Here is a 17,414-nt window from a genome sequence, read left to right on the forward strand (position 1 = left end):
ATCCCCAGATGACATCTCTCTTGCTATTAGACATAGTTGTGTTGTCAGCCTGTCCTTTTTGCTGCTCAGTTTTCAGTGGAATATACATTTTTACATAGATTGCAATACGCTTGTCTTTGCAAACAATATTTCAAGTTTCTTTTCATCTAACTGGCCACTCATCTGCAAACATCCCTGCCTTTCTAGCCTATGAATATCAGGAATTGTGAAACTGTTTATCCTCAGACCACTTGTCAGCCTCAGGGCCTGCAAAATTCTCTTCCATTTGTGACCGATTTCCTGCCATGTTTCAAGAGTCAGGAATGATGGGATGTACTTGCCTTGAGTTTTAGGCCATTCTTTCAAGTATGTAGGTCAGTTTCCTTATTATGATACTTTGTAACGTCTCTTGTGGGTGCTATGTATGAACAGCAGACACACACATTGCTGAACAGTTTATTTGTTTAGTTACATCTTATACCTCACTAACACTAACTAGTGACACTTCCTATACAACTACTAGAGCCCATACATGAAAAAGCAATTTCAGAACTGGCCCACTTATAATTTTCATATTTTTCTTTTCCATGGCTATTTTTGCCTCACAGACTTCTTTTCACAGGGACATCTAGTCTCTATTCAGCAACAAGGTTGATATCCCACCATGGGATCTAAACTGGTTGCATGAACATCAATTGCAACATATACTGAAAGACCCTCAGGTCAAAATGCACACTACAAAAATGATTACACCCTTTGAAAGGGTTCTATTAGACAAAGGATGTAATGGGAAAGGTCTGGTCTAGGGTATATAAAGTATTATTGGATAATTCTATGGGAAGTGCTAGTATTAAAGAGTCAGTGGGGAAAAAATTTGGGGATTGAATTGATCTGACTGGATTGCATCATATACTGATTTTAGCCAATCATAAAGAAATTTTGTTAAAAAATATCCCATAGATGATATTTTATACCAGTTCTCTCATTTCTCCTTGACTGCCACACCGCTATATTGGAGAGGCTGCACCCAGGAGGAACTGTATTTTCATCTCTGGTGGAGATGCCCAAAGATCAATTCATTTTGGATTATGATTTGTGATGAACTCAATATTAAGAAAGAAGACATTCACTTATGCCCAGAACTGTTTCTATTATCTTTATTCAAAGGTGTAAACAACACATTGAAATCTAAAGATCTTTCCAAATTATCAATAGCGGCAAGACTTTCGGTATTGCAGCACTGGAAACTGTTGAAGGATCTGGGCATGCAGGTTTGGTACAGGAACGTCTGGATATTTGCAATCCTGGGCAAGATCACATTGCATCTTCAGTCCCTACAAGTTAATTGCAAAAGCAGAAACATTTTTGTCCATATGGTGGAGGTTTATAGATTACACAACGTGTTCTACATGATCAGCAACGAAGGCTATTTTTGGCTTTCATTATCAGTCATTCCGGACTATGCAATTTCTGTGTTAATCTGCCCTGGGCTCCTGCTGGATGGAAGGGAGGGTATAAATAAAATTATATATATATATATATAAAATCTGGCTCTATAATTTTATATACTTACCTGTATGATCCTCTGGTATTACATATATGCAGCATGATCAATATGAATAGTGACTCTGGGGTGAGTGGGAGGGGAAGAGGTTTTGCATAGTTGTATTTGTAGTTGATTAGTATTTCTTGTTATATTTTATAGTATAAGTAATAAAACTTTTTTTAAAAAAAAAATAGTCTTTTCCAAGATATATTGGAACTGGTAACGAGCATAAGAAAATGGTGCCTGAGATAAGACGCTTAGGAGCAACCACTGTGTTGGTCCTTGGGTTCAAACAAACTGATGATTTGAACAGACCCATGACTCCAGAGCTTTCCCAAGACAGTGTGCTCAGTGTTGTTATGGGCCAGGAGTTGTCATCCCAGTGCCTATGGCCTTCAATGACACCATTGGACAGGGGCTACAGACTTGGAGCTTTCTTTCTTTTTTTCTTGCAAAATGTGCAGGTACCCTTCTAAGTGATTTCTGTGAAATGAAGCAGCCTGGCTACTCTTGCCTATCAGTGTTTTTAGCCAATGAGTGAAATCAGAGCTGCGATTGAGTTTTTTGAAAACCAGGAATAGGAACCCCTGGGGTTCTAAAGAGCTGCTGTTTTCTTCTCCCCTTTAGTGCATTTTCCTGCTTCTGTCATTTTCCAGTGGTCCTTGAAATCTACGTACCACCTCTTTTCCTACTAACCAGAAAACATATTTCCTGGCACTCCCAAAAAGCATTTTCAGCAAATACTACCACACAATGTTTTGATGCACATTAAAAATCCCCCCCTCCCAATGGCAAATGCAAAATGTGAAAACTTTGCAAAGATGGTTAGGTCTGCCTCTTGCTGTAAAACAGCTGAAGTCCAGGCATTCATTGAGAATTCATTGTATAGTTAACTTACAGTACAACAGTATACATGCCTCTCAGATTAGCCACTCTGGCTTTGGTTTAAGGTTGGCATTGCAGAAAACAGCTGTATCTCCAGAAACAGAAAGGACATAGCTGACTTCCCATAGGCATGAGGTTGTCTGGGGGGGAGGAAGAGGAAAGACGGAAGCAGCAATCATAGAATCATAAGTAGTGTTGGAAGGGCCATATAAGGCCATCCAGTCCAAACCCTGCTCAATGCAGGAATGCAATGATTGTACTATATCTAATTTGGTGCCCAATTTGTGTTATGCCACATTCCAAGGCAGTCCTTTTGTGACTGGTGCCTACAACCGTCTCTCAGAATTTGAGATGTGCCTGCTGGTCAACAAGGTCAGTGACCCCCTCCCTATAACAGGCAATCACAAAAGCATGTATGATCTTTCCTTTATTTCACATGTATGGTGGCCATCAGTTTCTACCACCTCTCTTTCCTGACTCCCCAACCATTCTGGGAAAACAGCTTCATTGCCAAGAAGCAGTAATGATTTTCTTCTCTCTTCTAGATCGTACGGCCAACGAACCATGCCACAATCCAGAGCACTGACAGGCATTGAGATAATTCCAGGCATTCAAGAATCTTGCTGTATTCCCAGCAAAAGCAAGTCTCTGAGTGTCCTGTGTCTTGATGAGGGCAAAAATATTTTGTTAATGGTGTACCACAATAAGTCTATTAAAAGATGCGCTTACGATTGGCGCATATATATGAATGGTGAATGGTGCTTAATCTCACTGTCCATGAATGAGTGGACAGAGGAAACTCTGAAACAATTATACATTTTGCCTTTTGGCACTTTCAGCTTCATTTGCATAACAGAGAAAAGATAACTGTTGGTTAGCATAATCTTGTATTTTTAGCAAAGTTCCTGAAGGCCTAATTACCTAATACAAATATTTAAATGAAAACTTTTTTCCAGAACAGGAAATAAATCCAGGAGTTTGGTATCTTGTGCACATAAACAAACAATTGTTTTCATTCACTCTACTCAGTTTATACATAATTTATAGTGAGGAAGAAGATGTGTGTGAATAGATAGAACACTAAAGTATACTTAGATTTTGGGTGCCTCTTATTATATGATATATTTTATTTTGCAAAGTGGAAGCTGTGTAACTATAGTACTTGTTCTGTTTAAGTATGGACAATTATTTCCTATGGTCATTACAACATTCCAATTAATGTCTTGTGCCTAGAATGGTCACCTGCTGAGGGCACCTGATTCTTAAAGAATGAGCCTGAAGAACAGTTCTTTCATCCTTTTATCCATTCAAGAGGAAAAGGATGTACAACAGGAACAGTGAGAAGTAATATATGTGGCTTAGCTGTCTCCAGTCACTTCCTTTGCCCTTTTCCAGGGCAGTAACACTAAACAGTGCTAGAGAGCATATTGTCTAGTGGAGGTAGTGGATCTATTCTGTCTTTTAAACAAATACCATAGACAGAATTCAGTCATTTGAATAATGTCTCTTCCAAATGTTAAAGGGTTATTAAGGGAGGGATGCAGAGGCTTGAAAGTTTCTGAAAGGTTGCCTTACCTGTATGGTTTGGGAGCTGCCAAGTGATGAACAGGACTCTCGTGCAATGCCAACCAAGGGAAGCACATGTCTTTTTGGACCCTCCCCCCCGAAGGAACATAATGCGCCTCTCGCCATCTCCTGAAGAGGCAGCCCTCCATTTTATACATTTTGATTGATTTTCCCTATGGGAAGATGAAAATGCACTTTTAAGATTAAAAGATTATGGGAAGATTAAAATGCACTTTGTAGGTCATATGGATCTTTGTACTGTCAGGTTTCCTTAACAACGCAAGTAAAAGAAATCACATAAGTAACATCAGAGGTGAAGGAGCAGGGAATGAAGCTCAAGGCTGCCATTAAAGACCTGTCAACTGAGCTAAAAAATATAAAGAGGCAGATTGCTGACCTGGAAGATTAGTCTTGTTACCAGAATTTGAGAGTGAGAGGGGCCATTGAACAAGAGGATATTTACTAAAGGACTTAGTAACCTGGCTTTATCATAAATTGATAGAATACTATATTGAACGAGCTCACAGAGAATATCTGAAGCCCAGTGTGGGGAACCTCCTAGAGACATTATAATATTATAATAAGATTCAACAGATATGACTTGAAGGAAATTATTGCTTTGAAGATTGATAGCACAACTGCTTGGGTTTGCTATAAAAATTTTTAAAAAATTAAACAATGACGAACAAAAAGGGTATTATCATTATTTTCTTAAATTGAAACTGCACTGTCCTGGGGGAGAGGGGGGTACGTGTCTAGATCACCTCCACAGTTTATACCGAAGTTAGAGGATTTTGTCTCTTTCACTCTGTCTCGTCTTTGAGGACTCCAGCAGTAGGGATTTTTTTCATGTTTATTGGGGTGTTGGGAGAGTGGGAAGGGTTCATTGTTGGGGTGGAAATGTTTTTATTGAGAAAATTAAATCTGAAAACAGTAATATTCAAATACTTTCTCTACCTGTCATGGAATGTTAATGAGTTTTTATACAAGTTCAGTGCAGATATTATATGTCTCTAGGACACTCATGGAAAAAAAAGGATCCAAAAATCCAGTAATCCCCCCCCCACCAAAGCAGAAACATGGTACTCCTCCCCAAATTCCTCTAAAACCAGAGAGGTATGGCATGGATAGCCAATAGGATTGGTTGTGTAGTAGACAGTGCTTCAAAGCACTCTTAGTTAATGTTAATAATGTTAAAGGCATGATTGAGTGTGCAGTGTATGCCCCAAATACAGTTAAGCTTCTTGGCAAACTTCTTTGCCAAACTAGATTTATTCCAGGAAGGTAAATTTATATTAGGAGGTGACTTAAATTTAATGCTAGACCTGCTCCTATAAGGGTCTGAGCAGTCCACACTTTTGAATTCACAGAACCTGGGAGAATCTTGCAGCACCAAGATTTTAGTTTCTATTCAGATCACCACGATGCATATTCGAGGATAGATTACATCCTATTTACAGATGATCTCTCTGCCCTTAAATAAACCAAAATCGAATCAATAATCATTTTGGACAATGCCCCAATTTCCATAAGTTTTACTCCACAGCAGCACGCACATTCACTTCCTTCATATCTTCTTCAGAATGTTTTGGCCTCTGAAAAAAATTATCAAGACATTAAAGAATTTATTCGAAATAATGACAATCTCCAGCAGTTATTTGAGAAATGCTTATAGTGGTAATTTGAGGCACAATGATAAATGAACAGTGCAAAATACACAAAGATTGGGAATTAGCAAGGTTCACTTTACTAAGTTAAATAAAAGATTTGGAATACAAACTGTGTGTAGACCCAACAATTTTTACTGAGCTGATCCAGAAAAAAGAGATGGCAAATCTGATGTTACATTACATCAACCAATCTTTTTACGAATTTGGGGGAAAAATATCAAATTTGTTGGCAAATTGAGAAAGAAACAAATTAGGAATGAAGAGCACCAAACTCCATTAATCACAAAAAAATTCAATGCAGAAGAAATTCTATACAAATTTTGCAGTGACTACTAAAGCTATATGAAAAGGATAACCCGAAACCCAGTCAATGAAAGAGCACCTAGTAAGCATGGTACATCGACTGAGCCAGGAGCAAGTAGACTATTTAGACTGGAAAATAGCAGTAATGGAAACCTTAAGCTCTAATATCTAACTCAAACCAAATAGAACACCAGGTTTAGATGGTTGTAATAGATCCTTATATAAAAAAAAGTACAAGAAATTATTAAATTAAAAAACATAGGACAATGATGCAGGGAAACAGAAATACATCTCACCCAAAATGTCTACCTCCTCCTGCTGCTATATTCAGTCCAGAGCTGTGTATGCAGACTAAGGAAGTTTATTGAACCAGGATTCCATCAGACAGATTTAATCCTATTCACAGATTAATTGGATGTATTTAAAACTTCAGAAGATAGTAACTGTCTTCTTCTGTCTTAATAAGATTTTAACATGTCATATTCAGATAGCAAGGTGTTCTCAGTGGCTGCTCCACAACTGTTGACCTTGCTTCCCTTAGAAACTTAGCCCATCAAGATCTTAATACTGGGACATATCTAAAAAAGAAAAAAGACTAAAAAGTTTGTTATTCACTAGAAAATGAAGAAATTGCTACCATGTCCACCAAAGCTGACAATCTTGAAAAAAGGGGACAGAAAGCAGATATCTTCTGTGTAGATACAATAGCGTTTAGCTAATATATCTTCATTTTAAGTATACTGGCATAGTAATGAGATTGCCCATGAGACAGGCCACATCTTCTACATAGGTGCATTTTGGGTAATATGGCTAGGAACTTTAGAACTGATATGAGGGCATTATACTTAAGAAAGTATTTCTATGTTCTCATTTTAGGTTTGTTAGCTCCTCTCAGGCATCGTGAAATACAAGATAGGAAGGAAATGATAAAGGAAAATAATTAAGCAATGGTGATCCCCAGCGAGCAAAATAGACTCTTTACAGGATGCTATGTGCTTTCATGAGCCATATGTGCTCAAGAGTTGTTTATAGAATCTTCATTAGTGAACAGCCTTAATAGATAAGGGACTAAAATGCAGTATCAGTCCCTGAGAAGGGCAAGTGTATGACCAATCTGCTTGACAATTCACATGGGGCTGTGGCTGGAAAAAGCACGGCTGCACCACAGCATCAGAAACTGGCCAGCCTTTGGGATTCCCCTACTTGCTCTTGAGACTCTAATAAGACACAGTCTCCTTTCCTGGATCCCTGCTGGCTTTTTCCCCATTGGAAAACAAAACACAAGCAATATGTGGTGTTTTGGTGTCTTGGTTCTTCTGAATGTTATCTTCATTCATTTGACAGATGGCAAGCCTATTGAAGTCCAGAGTAGATTAATTAAACCTGAAAATTCTCATAAACATGCGGGTGATCTTGGAAACGTAGAGGGAGAGCCCCATTTCAATTTTCAGGCTTTCCTGGAGAACTTGAAAGCTGATTTCCTGAGGAACTTGAACTTATCAGAAATACCTTCACAAGAGAAGATGAAAGAGGAGCCACCCCAATTCATGATTGATTTGTATAACCGATATACCAAGGACAAGTCTTCCAGCCCCATATCCAACATTGTACGCAGCTTCAGTCCTGAAGGTATGAGGTTTTTTTTCCACAGTTTGGTTTGTCCAGTAGGTTTGGTTTTTCCAGTAGATATGCAACTTACACTATAATCCTATATGTGTATATTCAAAAGTAATCATTGTTACTCAGAAATTAATTTTCATTCTCTAGTTGCAAGCATTTACTACTTTCCTAAGTTTTTACCAAATATAAAAGTGTACATTAAAAAAAGCAGAACCAATCCTATGCATCACCCAATAATGCTATTGAGAATGCAATGAGGTCTTTGCCAAATGACCATTTTAAAAATAGAAATTTTGAATTTCCAGTGGACACACTCTTAATTGATAACTTTTCCAGTTGGACTTCTTGGGCAGTGAGGGGCTGACAAATCTGCTTCCCTAAACTCCAACCAAAAGAGCTGTAATACTTTGCAATGACATGCTGAAAATCAACACAATCCCTTAGGACACTTGCTTGGTAGTTGGACTACTTTATGACTGCGCAGCCAAACTAACCCCCCCCCCCAATCTGCACTATACATTTAAAGAGGTATCATAGCACCACCACATTGAATCTTAGCTGTCATGGAATAAGAGGAAGCTCTGTTGTGGATCTTGGTTGAGCAGCTGGGCTGTTCTCCCAATTGATAGTTGTCTCAATGGAGGGATGTGGAAATCAGTGTCCCAAGGATCAGTATTGGGACCTGTGCTTTTTAACTTGTTAAATGGTATAGAATTAGGGATGAGCAGTTAGGTACCCATGTTTGCTGATGCAGGGTCATCAAAACAAAAAGTGATTATGAAAAAGGAAACGGACTGGATGGGCGGTAAATGGCAAATGTAATTTAATGTGAACAAGTGCAAAGTGATGCATGTCAGCGCAAAAAAACCCCTTAATTTCATGTATATGCTAGTGGCATCTGAACTGGCAGTGACTGACTAGGAATGAGACCTTGGGTCATAGTGGATAGCTCGATGGTCAACGTAATGTGCAGGAGCTGTGAATAAGGCAAATTCCATACTAGGGATCATTTGGAAAAGTATTGAAAATAATACTGATATCACAATCCTATTGTACAAATATATAGTGCCACCATATTTGGAATACTATGGAATGGTCACCCCGAGGAGGTGCGCCTGGCGCCGACACTATCATCTTTTCGGCGCCAGGTTAAAACCTTTCTCTTCTCTGAGGCATTTTAATTCCTGTTAATTCTAAATTATTATATTTTGATTTTAGACTGTACAGTTTTTTGTACAGTTTTGTATTGTGATATACTGTATTGTGTTATTTTTATTGTATTTTTAATGTTCACCGCCCAGAGAGCTGTTGCTAGTCGGGCGGTATATAAGCTTAATTAAATAAATAAAAAAATAAAATAGAGTTGTGGTTGCCTCACCTTAGAAAGGATACTTTAGAATTGGAAAACGTTAAAAAAGGTTCAAAAAAGGGCAACCAAGAGACTCCTCTAGGAAGCTAGGTTGCAGCTTTTTAGTTTAGCAACAAGACTAGTAAAGAAGTCACATGATAGAAGTTTATAAAATTTTGCATGACATGGGCAGAGTGGATAGAGACTTTTTCTTCCTCTCTCATAGCACTAGTACTTATAGACAGCTGATGGTTGAATGCTTGAAGATTCTGGACAGATAAAACAAAGTGGAATTATTGAATTGTAGCATTGAAAGAGGCCATCGAGTCCAACCCCTGCTCAGTGCAGGAATCCAAATTAAACCATGCCTGACAGATGGCTATCCAGATGCATCTTAAAGCCCTCCAGTGTTGGAGAGGCCACCACCACCCTAGGTAATTGGTTCCATTGTCATACCGATCTAACAGGAAGTTTTGCTGATGTTCAGTTGAAATTTGGCTTCCTGTAACTTGAGCCCATTATTCCGTGTCCTGCACTCTGGGATGATGAAGAAGAGATCCTGGCCCTCCTCTGTGGCAACATTTCAAGTACTTGAAGAGTGCTATGATATCTCCCCTCAGTCCTCAAGGCAAAACATGCCCAGTTCTTTCAATCTCTGCTCATATGGCTTTGTTTCCAATCCCCTGATCATCACTGTCCTCTCCTGAACATGTTCCAGTACTTCTAAACCTATGTAAACTACTCCCAGTGTGGGCCACCAATTTGAATGGCATTAAAAGAGGATTAGACAAATGGATTTGGCTATCAAAAGCTACTCGCCACAATGGCTGTGCTCTGCCTCCACAGTTGCTGGAAACCATAGGGCTGGGGAGTGCTCAAGAGGACTTCCTTATGGGCTTCCCTTGGGAATCTGGTTGGCCAATATGCAAACAGGAAGCTAGACTAGATGGGCTGCTGGCCTGTTCCAGTAGACTTCTTATGTTCACTTTAAACATTCATGGCTGTTTAAATACTGGAAACTGTAGTTTGTTAAGGCTGTTGTGAGTGGTTAGGACACCCTATTTATCTAACAGAGCTACAATTCCCAGACTGGTTTAAAAATCAGTTGCTCTTTCCAGGGAGCTCTGAATAGGCCCTGACAGTGCTAACCAGACTACTGTGCATGTAAATGCATAAGCACAGACGCAAAATGCTGGTATACTATCTAGACAGTAGGTGTTGAAAACTCAGTTTTTCAGTATATTTTCAGTTGCAACTATTGTATAATAGCACTAACAAATGCGTTGTTGGATTAAATATTCTAAAGCCATAATCCTATCATTTCTGGAAGGGGATCACTGGATGTTTTGGAATGCCATCTCTGAGGGTGGAGAGAGGCATCCCCTTGGAAAGGGACATCCAACACCATAAAGACCCTCCCATCCCCACAGAAACTCTGTGATTATCATCTCACCAGTGTTGGAGCACCACTGTTGGTAGAGGCAAAAGGGGGTATGTTGGGGATGGATCACAGGGTGGCATACTCCAAGCCTTTACAGTGTCTGAGTGTCCCCAAACTAGGAGGGGAGCATATGCCAGCCCTGAAGATTTTCCCTTCCATTTAAATTGCCACTCGTCATTATTTCTGCACTGCTAGTGGAATAGCCAGCTGATCCACTTTCAATTCTTCCTTTTCATCATGCCCTCAACCTTTCAGCTTGCTCTGTGAGTCAGGTCAGTTCAAGTTTCACAAGCTTGTTCCAGAAAGTTTATTTTAACTGTAATTCTTGTGCTGCACTTCCACAACAATAGATGGAGGCTCAGATATTAAGCCTTACTGTGATCACAGTGGTGTTACCACCATCCCTATTTTCATCTATGAAATGTTGGGAGGCCCACACCATTTCCCTTCCTTGGTCTGTGGGCAGACTATGTGTCACTACTTTGTTTTACATAAGCACTCTAACAAAAACAACAGGCATCCATCAGTTACTGAAGATGCAAGATTAAGACCTACTCCTCAATATTCAGTTTCATATCTCCACACCCTAAATAATAGAACGCTATGGTAACAATGTTTATCAATTTGCTCCTATAGATATTGCCTCTCTCTCTTCATTGGAGATGGATTCCTTTCAAAAATACATGTTGCTTTTCAATGCCTCCATCCCATGGCATGAAGAAGTCACCAGAGCTGAGCTTAGAATCCACACTGTTTGTCAGAAGGCGGCAGAATGTTTCTCTCCCCTTCAAGGAAACATGCTCATTTATGATGGTGGTCTTGAAGGAAATCACTGGGAGAAGCCAAAAAGCGTCAAATCCTTTCTAGTCTCCAAAGAAATCCATGAATGTGGCTGGCTGATATTTGATGTGTCTGGCACTGTGAAAAGGTGGATCAAGGCAGAAAAAACAAGGACTGCTAGCCAGCTGGAGATGACTGTGGAAAACCACATTCAAAGTGATCTTGCCTGTGGGAAGCTGAAGATCAGCATAACACCTGATTCGCACCATTTGCCCTTGCTGATCGTGTTTTCCAATGATAATCATAACAGAATCAAGGAGAACCACAGGGACCGTCAGGAAATGACTGCGCATGAACAGGAGGCTATGTTTAAGAACTTAGTAAAGAACAATACTATTCATAAACGAAAAGTTTTGTTGGTCAATGGAACCCATCATTTGTCCTTCAGAAGCAAACGCAGTATTGAGAACAACCACTGTCGTAGAACTTCTCTCCGTGTGAATTTCAAAGAAATTGGCTGGAATTGGATCATTGCACCCCCAGATTATGAGGCATTTGAGTGCAAAGGGGGTTGCTTCTTTCCTTTGACTGATAATGTCACCCCAACCAAACATGCTATCGTCCAGACACTGGTGCACTACAAGAATCCCAAGAAAGCTGCCAAAGCCTGTTGTGTTCCCACTAAGCTAGAAGCAATTTCCATGCTTTATAATGATGATGCTGGGACCCCCACTCTGAAATACCAATATGAGGGGATGAAAGTAGCAGAATGTGGCTGCAGGTAGTACCAGGGGACCTCTCATGCATAAACTAAATATCAGAGCTTGGAAGTAACTAGTTACAAGTAACGAATTACTTGTAATTTATTACTTTTTTGAGTAACGAGTGGGTAACTTCATTACATTTTGCTGGTAAGAGAACGAGTAGCAACTTAATTACTTTTGAGGAGTAATTGTAATGTTTCCAGCATTACTTTTGTGCATTACTTGGGGGGGAGCAGGGGAGGTCTTCTGCTCCTCTGATTTGTGAATAAAAATCATGCGCTTCAGATTGGGCTTCTGTGCAGCGTCGTTCCTCCTTCATGCTCAATGGGTGCTTAGGAGGCGACAAGGGAGGAGGTGGAGAGCGAGACAGCGTGGAGAAAACAATTGTTTAAACATTGACAGGAGTGGAAGGAGAAAAGAACTGGAGGCAATATATATATACAAACAATATGTGTGTTGGGGTATCATCATTGCTGGGGGTGGGGTGAGGGGATGTGATATTCTGTTATGCCATTCTGTTAATCTTACGGATAAAAAAAATTATTCTACTAACCTCTGTGTGGTGTGTGCTTATTTTTAATTTTGTTTTAGGCTACTTAGATGCCAAGGCCAGCACCTTGTAGGCAATTTTTTTAAAGTAACTAAAATGTAATTGTAGCAATTACTTTTGAGGAAAAGTAAAGTAATCGGTTACTTTCAGAGCAATTGCAATTGTAACGGTAATTACTACTTTTTGGGGCCATGTAATCGTAACTCTAATTTATTACTTTTTTAAAGTAAGCTTCCAAGCTCTGCTAAATATAATGTTGATCATGTAGCCCTTTCACTTTCATGGAATGCCTCTTCTTTGTAAATAAAGTCTGAATATAAGCTGTTGTATTCCAAGCTGACTCCTACATATCTCTCTGACTCTCTCTCCGACTAGTGAGAGAGAGAAAAAATCTGACCAAAACCAAGAAGTCCTGGCTCTGTTCAAAAAATAAAACAGCTACAGCTTTTGTTAAGGTATCCCATTAACGAGTCCACCCATTATATTGCAAATATTCCTTATTGATCTTGACATGGATGGGTCTCATTGACACATTAGCTATGTTTAGGACATTAGCCATTGCTATGAATGGTCTCATTAGCTGCTAATTGTGCACACTGGTGATATAGTTACAGACATGTCCTTTTGGGGTGAAGTGGGGGAAGGTGGCGTTTGTTCATTTTTTTTCTTATGGAAATTTAAGAGAAAGTATTTATAAAACATTTCCTTTTAACAGAAAATAATGTCCATTGCATTATGACCAAACTAAATTCAAAAAAGTTTCTTTGCTTTCTCAATGATAACTGCTGATTCTGAGACCAAATAATAAAACTTAATTTTTTGTTTTCAATAGTACTGATATTTAGCAGTTTGAAACTCTGTAGCTCTTTAAGGGTGTTTATAGCTGCTTGGGCTGCTTGTATAAAATTTAAATTTAAAACTTGAAAAATGAGAATCTGAGAGAAAATGAAAGCTTACAGATTTGTTCATCTCTAGTTAGAAACCCTAATTGTTGTTATTGTTTCTAATTTTCAGGTACAATCTGCAGAGGAGTAAAAATAAAAGATACAAACATTTAGGGGCCACCAGGCTTGGTGAGACTGGCCAAAGCTAGAAAACAAAACCAGGGACTCAAATTCTCCAAAACTACATGGACAGCATTGTTAATACCAAAATGTCTGTTTAAGTAAATTCCATACTTACACATGCATGCTGGCTGGATAAAGCTGCAGTTTTTGAATTATTATATCATTTGAATTTCATATCACCCGCAAGGGTTTGGTTTGGTTAGAGAGAGAGACAGAGAGAGTGTGTTCTGCCCCATCTCTGTCTTCTGCACCTTTGGTGCTTTCAACAACTCTGCAGACACATTATTGAAGTCAATGTCATTAAGGGACAAGGATATTATGGCACAAAAGGTTATCGCTGTGTTATTTGCAACAGAATAGGGTTAGCGGAAGCAACTAGTTCGGCTAAGATAAAAACGTTATAATTAAATTTGGTTAGGTTTATAGTACACTTAGAAGTGGCATCAAACCTAGTAGATTCAGCCAACTAAAAACAGGGCTGCAACACCTGTAAGCAGGGTGGTTCTCTCTGTCTTTAGTTAAGCACAGGGGAAATGGGGAAAGAGTTGAGTTATTTGGAGATTAAAGAGCCACATTTCATCTCTATATGGAAATACATGGGATCGTACAGAAATAATTTGGGTGGGATGGTTTAATACCATCCTGTGGTAGAATATACTATACCGAACCGAACATGTAATATATATGACTGAGTTTTTAGCACTATTGAATGTGAGTGGCATGGGAGATGTCATTAAGCAATGAAGAGTTTCTGATTATATTAGGAGTCGGAAATCCTCTGTTGTATTTCTACAGGAAATGTATAAACCAAAGATAAATTGTTATCTACCACACAAATATTTTGGTTCACAATTTTTGCTACACAGCATTTCAGCTGCGACAACTTGGCTTCATAATAGTGAGAACAAAAAAGGCTTGGATCAGACTAGAGGAATCAATGTGGCTTTTACCATTCCTACCGATCCGCTCGAGTATAGACAACAGCCATCTCTTGCATCTTTCTATAAATCCTGTCATGCCCCTCTCACTGACCAGGAAGCTGGTTCTGTGTTTCCTGGGAGAGAAAAAGAGAGCTCAAGGACTATATTCCAGCTTGGGTTGTTCATAAACAAGTATGTAGTATGTTTGCCTGGCAATTGCACAAGAGTTGCAACTGAAAGGATGTATCTGAGTCTAAACCTGATGGCATGGAGAGCACGCCACCCTTGTGTCCTGCTTTAAAACACCAAGGTGGTGCACATCTATCCTTGCCACAATAGCCTTCATGTTAGAATTATCTTGTGGCAATATGAATAATCGATTTAGGAGGGGCTCTTCTGAGCTACAGGGGCACCCAGTCCATACCTGACCTGGCTGCTCACTGGACCCAAAATGGAAATGGATTGCCTTGAAGTCGATTCATTGCCTTTTCCACTTCACCTTCCTCTGAGGCTCAGAGGCAGTGACAAGGTCACCCAGTGAGCTTCATGGCTGTGTGGGGATTGGAACCCTGGTCTCCCAGGTCGTAGTTCAACACTTTAACCAATATGCCACACTGGCCCCAGGCCTGTTTGTTTCGCTAATTCTGGAAATTAGTGGAATATAGTGGAAGTTTAGGGCACCTTTCTGTGATAAATGATACCAGAAATAATCCATTTGCAAGCTTGGGACCCCAGAAAATTGGGGGAGTTTTGCACTAGCTGCAGCCTCTTCCATGATAGTCATGTCCAGGGCTGACATCAGGCATGACTGGGCCCTTGGGCAGCTTGCTTCTAGCATACAGCTCCCACCTGTTTCACCTACAGAGAGAGAGAGGACGCTTGTCTCCTGCTTGCTGCACACGGTGCGCACACAGGGTTGCCATCAACCAAGATGGCAGCGGAGCCTTCTCTAAGGGGCTGATGTCCCGCCATCTTGGTTGATGGCACGCATGCACAGTATGCTACGCACATGCGTGCACATGCCTGCCATCAACCAAGATAGTGGTAGGAGCATCAGCCCCTTTAAAAAGCCTCTGCCGTCATCGTGGCTGATGGTCACCCTGTGCGTGTGCACACAGCATGTGCAGCCTCAAAACACAGGACAGAGAGGTAGGTGGAGCAAGTGAACGGGTGGGTGGCCTGAAAGCTTCCTCCCTGGAATCTGTGGCAGGCTCCCCCATGCTAACGAGTGCTACTTCCCTGTGGGCCGCAGAGCCCTCGGCCAGGGCCCAAACTGGCTGCCATTGGGTGCTGGCCCTGGCCATGTCAACATGTTCCCACCCTTCAGATTTGTGTCATATTTTTTTGCCTAACAAAAATTATACCATTATTCTGGTGTAGGCATGGGTAGCTGCTTCTCCTTCCTCCTTTTCCCACACACCAGACACTAACTCACACAGTGAATTATGTGTGTAATGGATGAGGGATGAAAGCAAGATGTTGTTTCTTGCAGCAGTGTGAAAAATATTTGTGCAAAATGCTGGTATATCGCCCGAAAAAGGCACAGTTCCTTAACACAACAGATACTGCAGTGTGAAAGGAATTTTAGAAATCAGGCCAGAATTCTACCATGTTAACCTGCAAAACTATTAATGACATCTCTAAAGCTTCATGCACGGTGTGGAAAAAGCGGACAGAGAAGTGTTTTTCCCTTTCTGTCATAACACTAGAACTCAGGGATATCGAATGAAACTGAAAGTTGGAGCTTCAGGACAAAATAAAGTTCTTCACACCGCACAAAAGTTAAACTATGGAATGTGCTTCAATAGGAAGTAATGATGGCCACAACTTCGATTACTTTTGAAATAAATTCATGGAAGACCATTAGCCAGTATGCTAGCAGTATGCCCATGAATGCCAGGTGCTGGGATTCACAAGTGGGAGAGTGCTGTCTGTGTTTTTGTCCAAGATTTTTTTCACCACCTATGATAGGTGCACAAACCAGTCCCATGTTACCATTAGCCCTTACTACCCTCAATCAATACTGTTTATTTTATCGCGATCTTCGATACAAGCTAATTACTCCAATCCTACATAACATTCCTGGCAGAAACAAGGCTTTTTATGTTGATTTTCTTTTATTTGACCAAACACCACAAATATCAGCCAAGGTAGCTAGTTTTTGTGCCACCTCTATCCTTTGCAGAAGAACTTTGTTACTTTGTTAATTTGATAGTTAATTTGGAGTCCCAGAACCAGTTTTAACGAGATTTTAATTCCTCTGTGCTGTTTTTATTGAATATCTATGTTTTTCTTTTAATGATCTATATTTTTATGCTGGTATATCACTGTAATAAAGCTTATTCATTCATTCATTCTCAATCAATGAGGCAAAGAGAGTCCTGCGAAGAAAAGCTTGAGACATAATGACCAAATATTGCTCTTTTAAGTTACAGGCCATCACCACCACCAGTTACAAAATACAGTCCAATAGTATTGCCAGTGGGAGGACAAATCAGAATGCCTATTTCAACTCTAGAAAAGATTCTCATTCCAAATTGGCCTGACCTGGAAAAAGTTCCATCTCTGGATTCAGTAAAATTATTTGCCTAGCTTCCTGACTGCTGTGTCCTCCAAACCTTCCATGACACTGAGTATGTTTGCTGCTTTACCTGCTGCTTCCACTTATGAAGGGCAAGGAAGGGGGAGGGTCAGGGATGCACTGATGTTACAACTTTTTGAGGTTTCAGAATTTTTTTCTTGTGCTTTTTCGAGGAAACCAGGAAAAATCTCAAGCCAGTACAAAAGTAGACTAGCAGATATTCTGACCTTTTAAAGAGGCATATGTAGGGTTGCCAGGTTCAGGGCTTGAGACTGATCCTGTATCTTTAGGAGAAGAGAAAGTCAGCCAAGTGCAGGTATTCTTGCAACTCTGTAATGGGAAAAACCACAAGGTGGAATTCTCCCTTCACCCTACACAACTTTTAAAGACACAG

The 17,414-nt window shown here is 40.0% G+C and overlaps 1 protein-coding gene and 1 long non-coding RNA gene across 2 annotated transcripts; one reads left to right on the forward strand and one right to left on the reverse strand.

Annotated features, from left to right (window-relative positions):
* Positions 1 to 1,168: 1,168 nt before the first annotated feature.
* On the reverse strand, positions 1,169 to 17,069 carry LOC133388314 (uncharacterized). Its single transcript, XR_009763734.1, has 4 exons — positions 16,987 to 17,069; positions 14,470 to 14,573; positions 3,986 to 4,149; positions 1,169 to 1,313 (listed from the first exon to the last, which is right to left on the reverse strand). It is a non-coding gene; the product is annotated as an uncharacterized LOC133388314 (long non-coding RNA).
* On the forward strand, positions 7,079 to 12,519 carry LOC133388313 (dorsalin-1-like). Its single transcript, XM_061634293.1, has 2 exons — positions 7,079 to 7,578; positions 10,995 to 12,519. Exons 1-2 carry the CDS (start codon positions 7,080 to 7,082, stop codon positions 11,921 to 11,923), a joined length of 1,428 nt encoding a protein of 475 aa, XP_061490277.1. The 5' UTR covers position 7,079; the 3' UTR covers positions 11,924 to 12,519.
* Positions 17,070 to 17,414: the final 345 nt, after the last annotated feature.

The sequence above is a fragment of the Rhineura floridana genome, chromosome 7 (assembly GCF_030035675.1).
Source record: "Rhineura floridana isolate rRhiFlo1 chromosome 7, rRhiFlo1.hap2, whole genome shotgun sequence".
In the NCBI taxonomy this organism is placed as follows: domain Eukaryota; kingdom Metazoa; phylum Chordata; class Lepidosauria; order Squamata; family Rhineuridae; genus Rhineura; species Rhineura floridana.

Bases quoted from the DNA above. Each gene is read 5' to 3' on its own strand.
- LOC133388313 (XM_061634293.1), top strand. From the start codon at position 7,080: ATGGGGCTGTGGCTGGAAAAAGCACGGCTGCACCACAGCATCAGAAAC. The intron at 7,579-10,994 runs GTATGAGGTTTT...TTGCTCCTATAG, and splicing joins ACGCAGCTTCAGTCCTGAAG to ATATTGCCTCTCTCTCTTCA.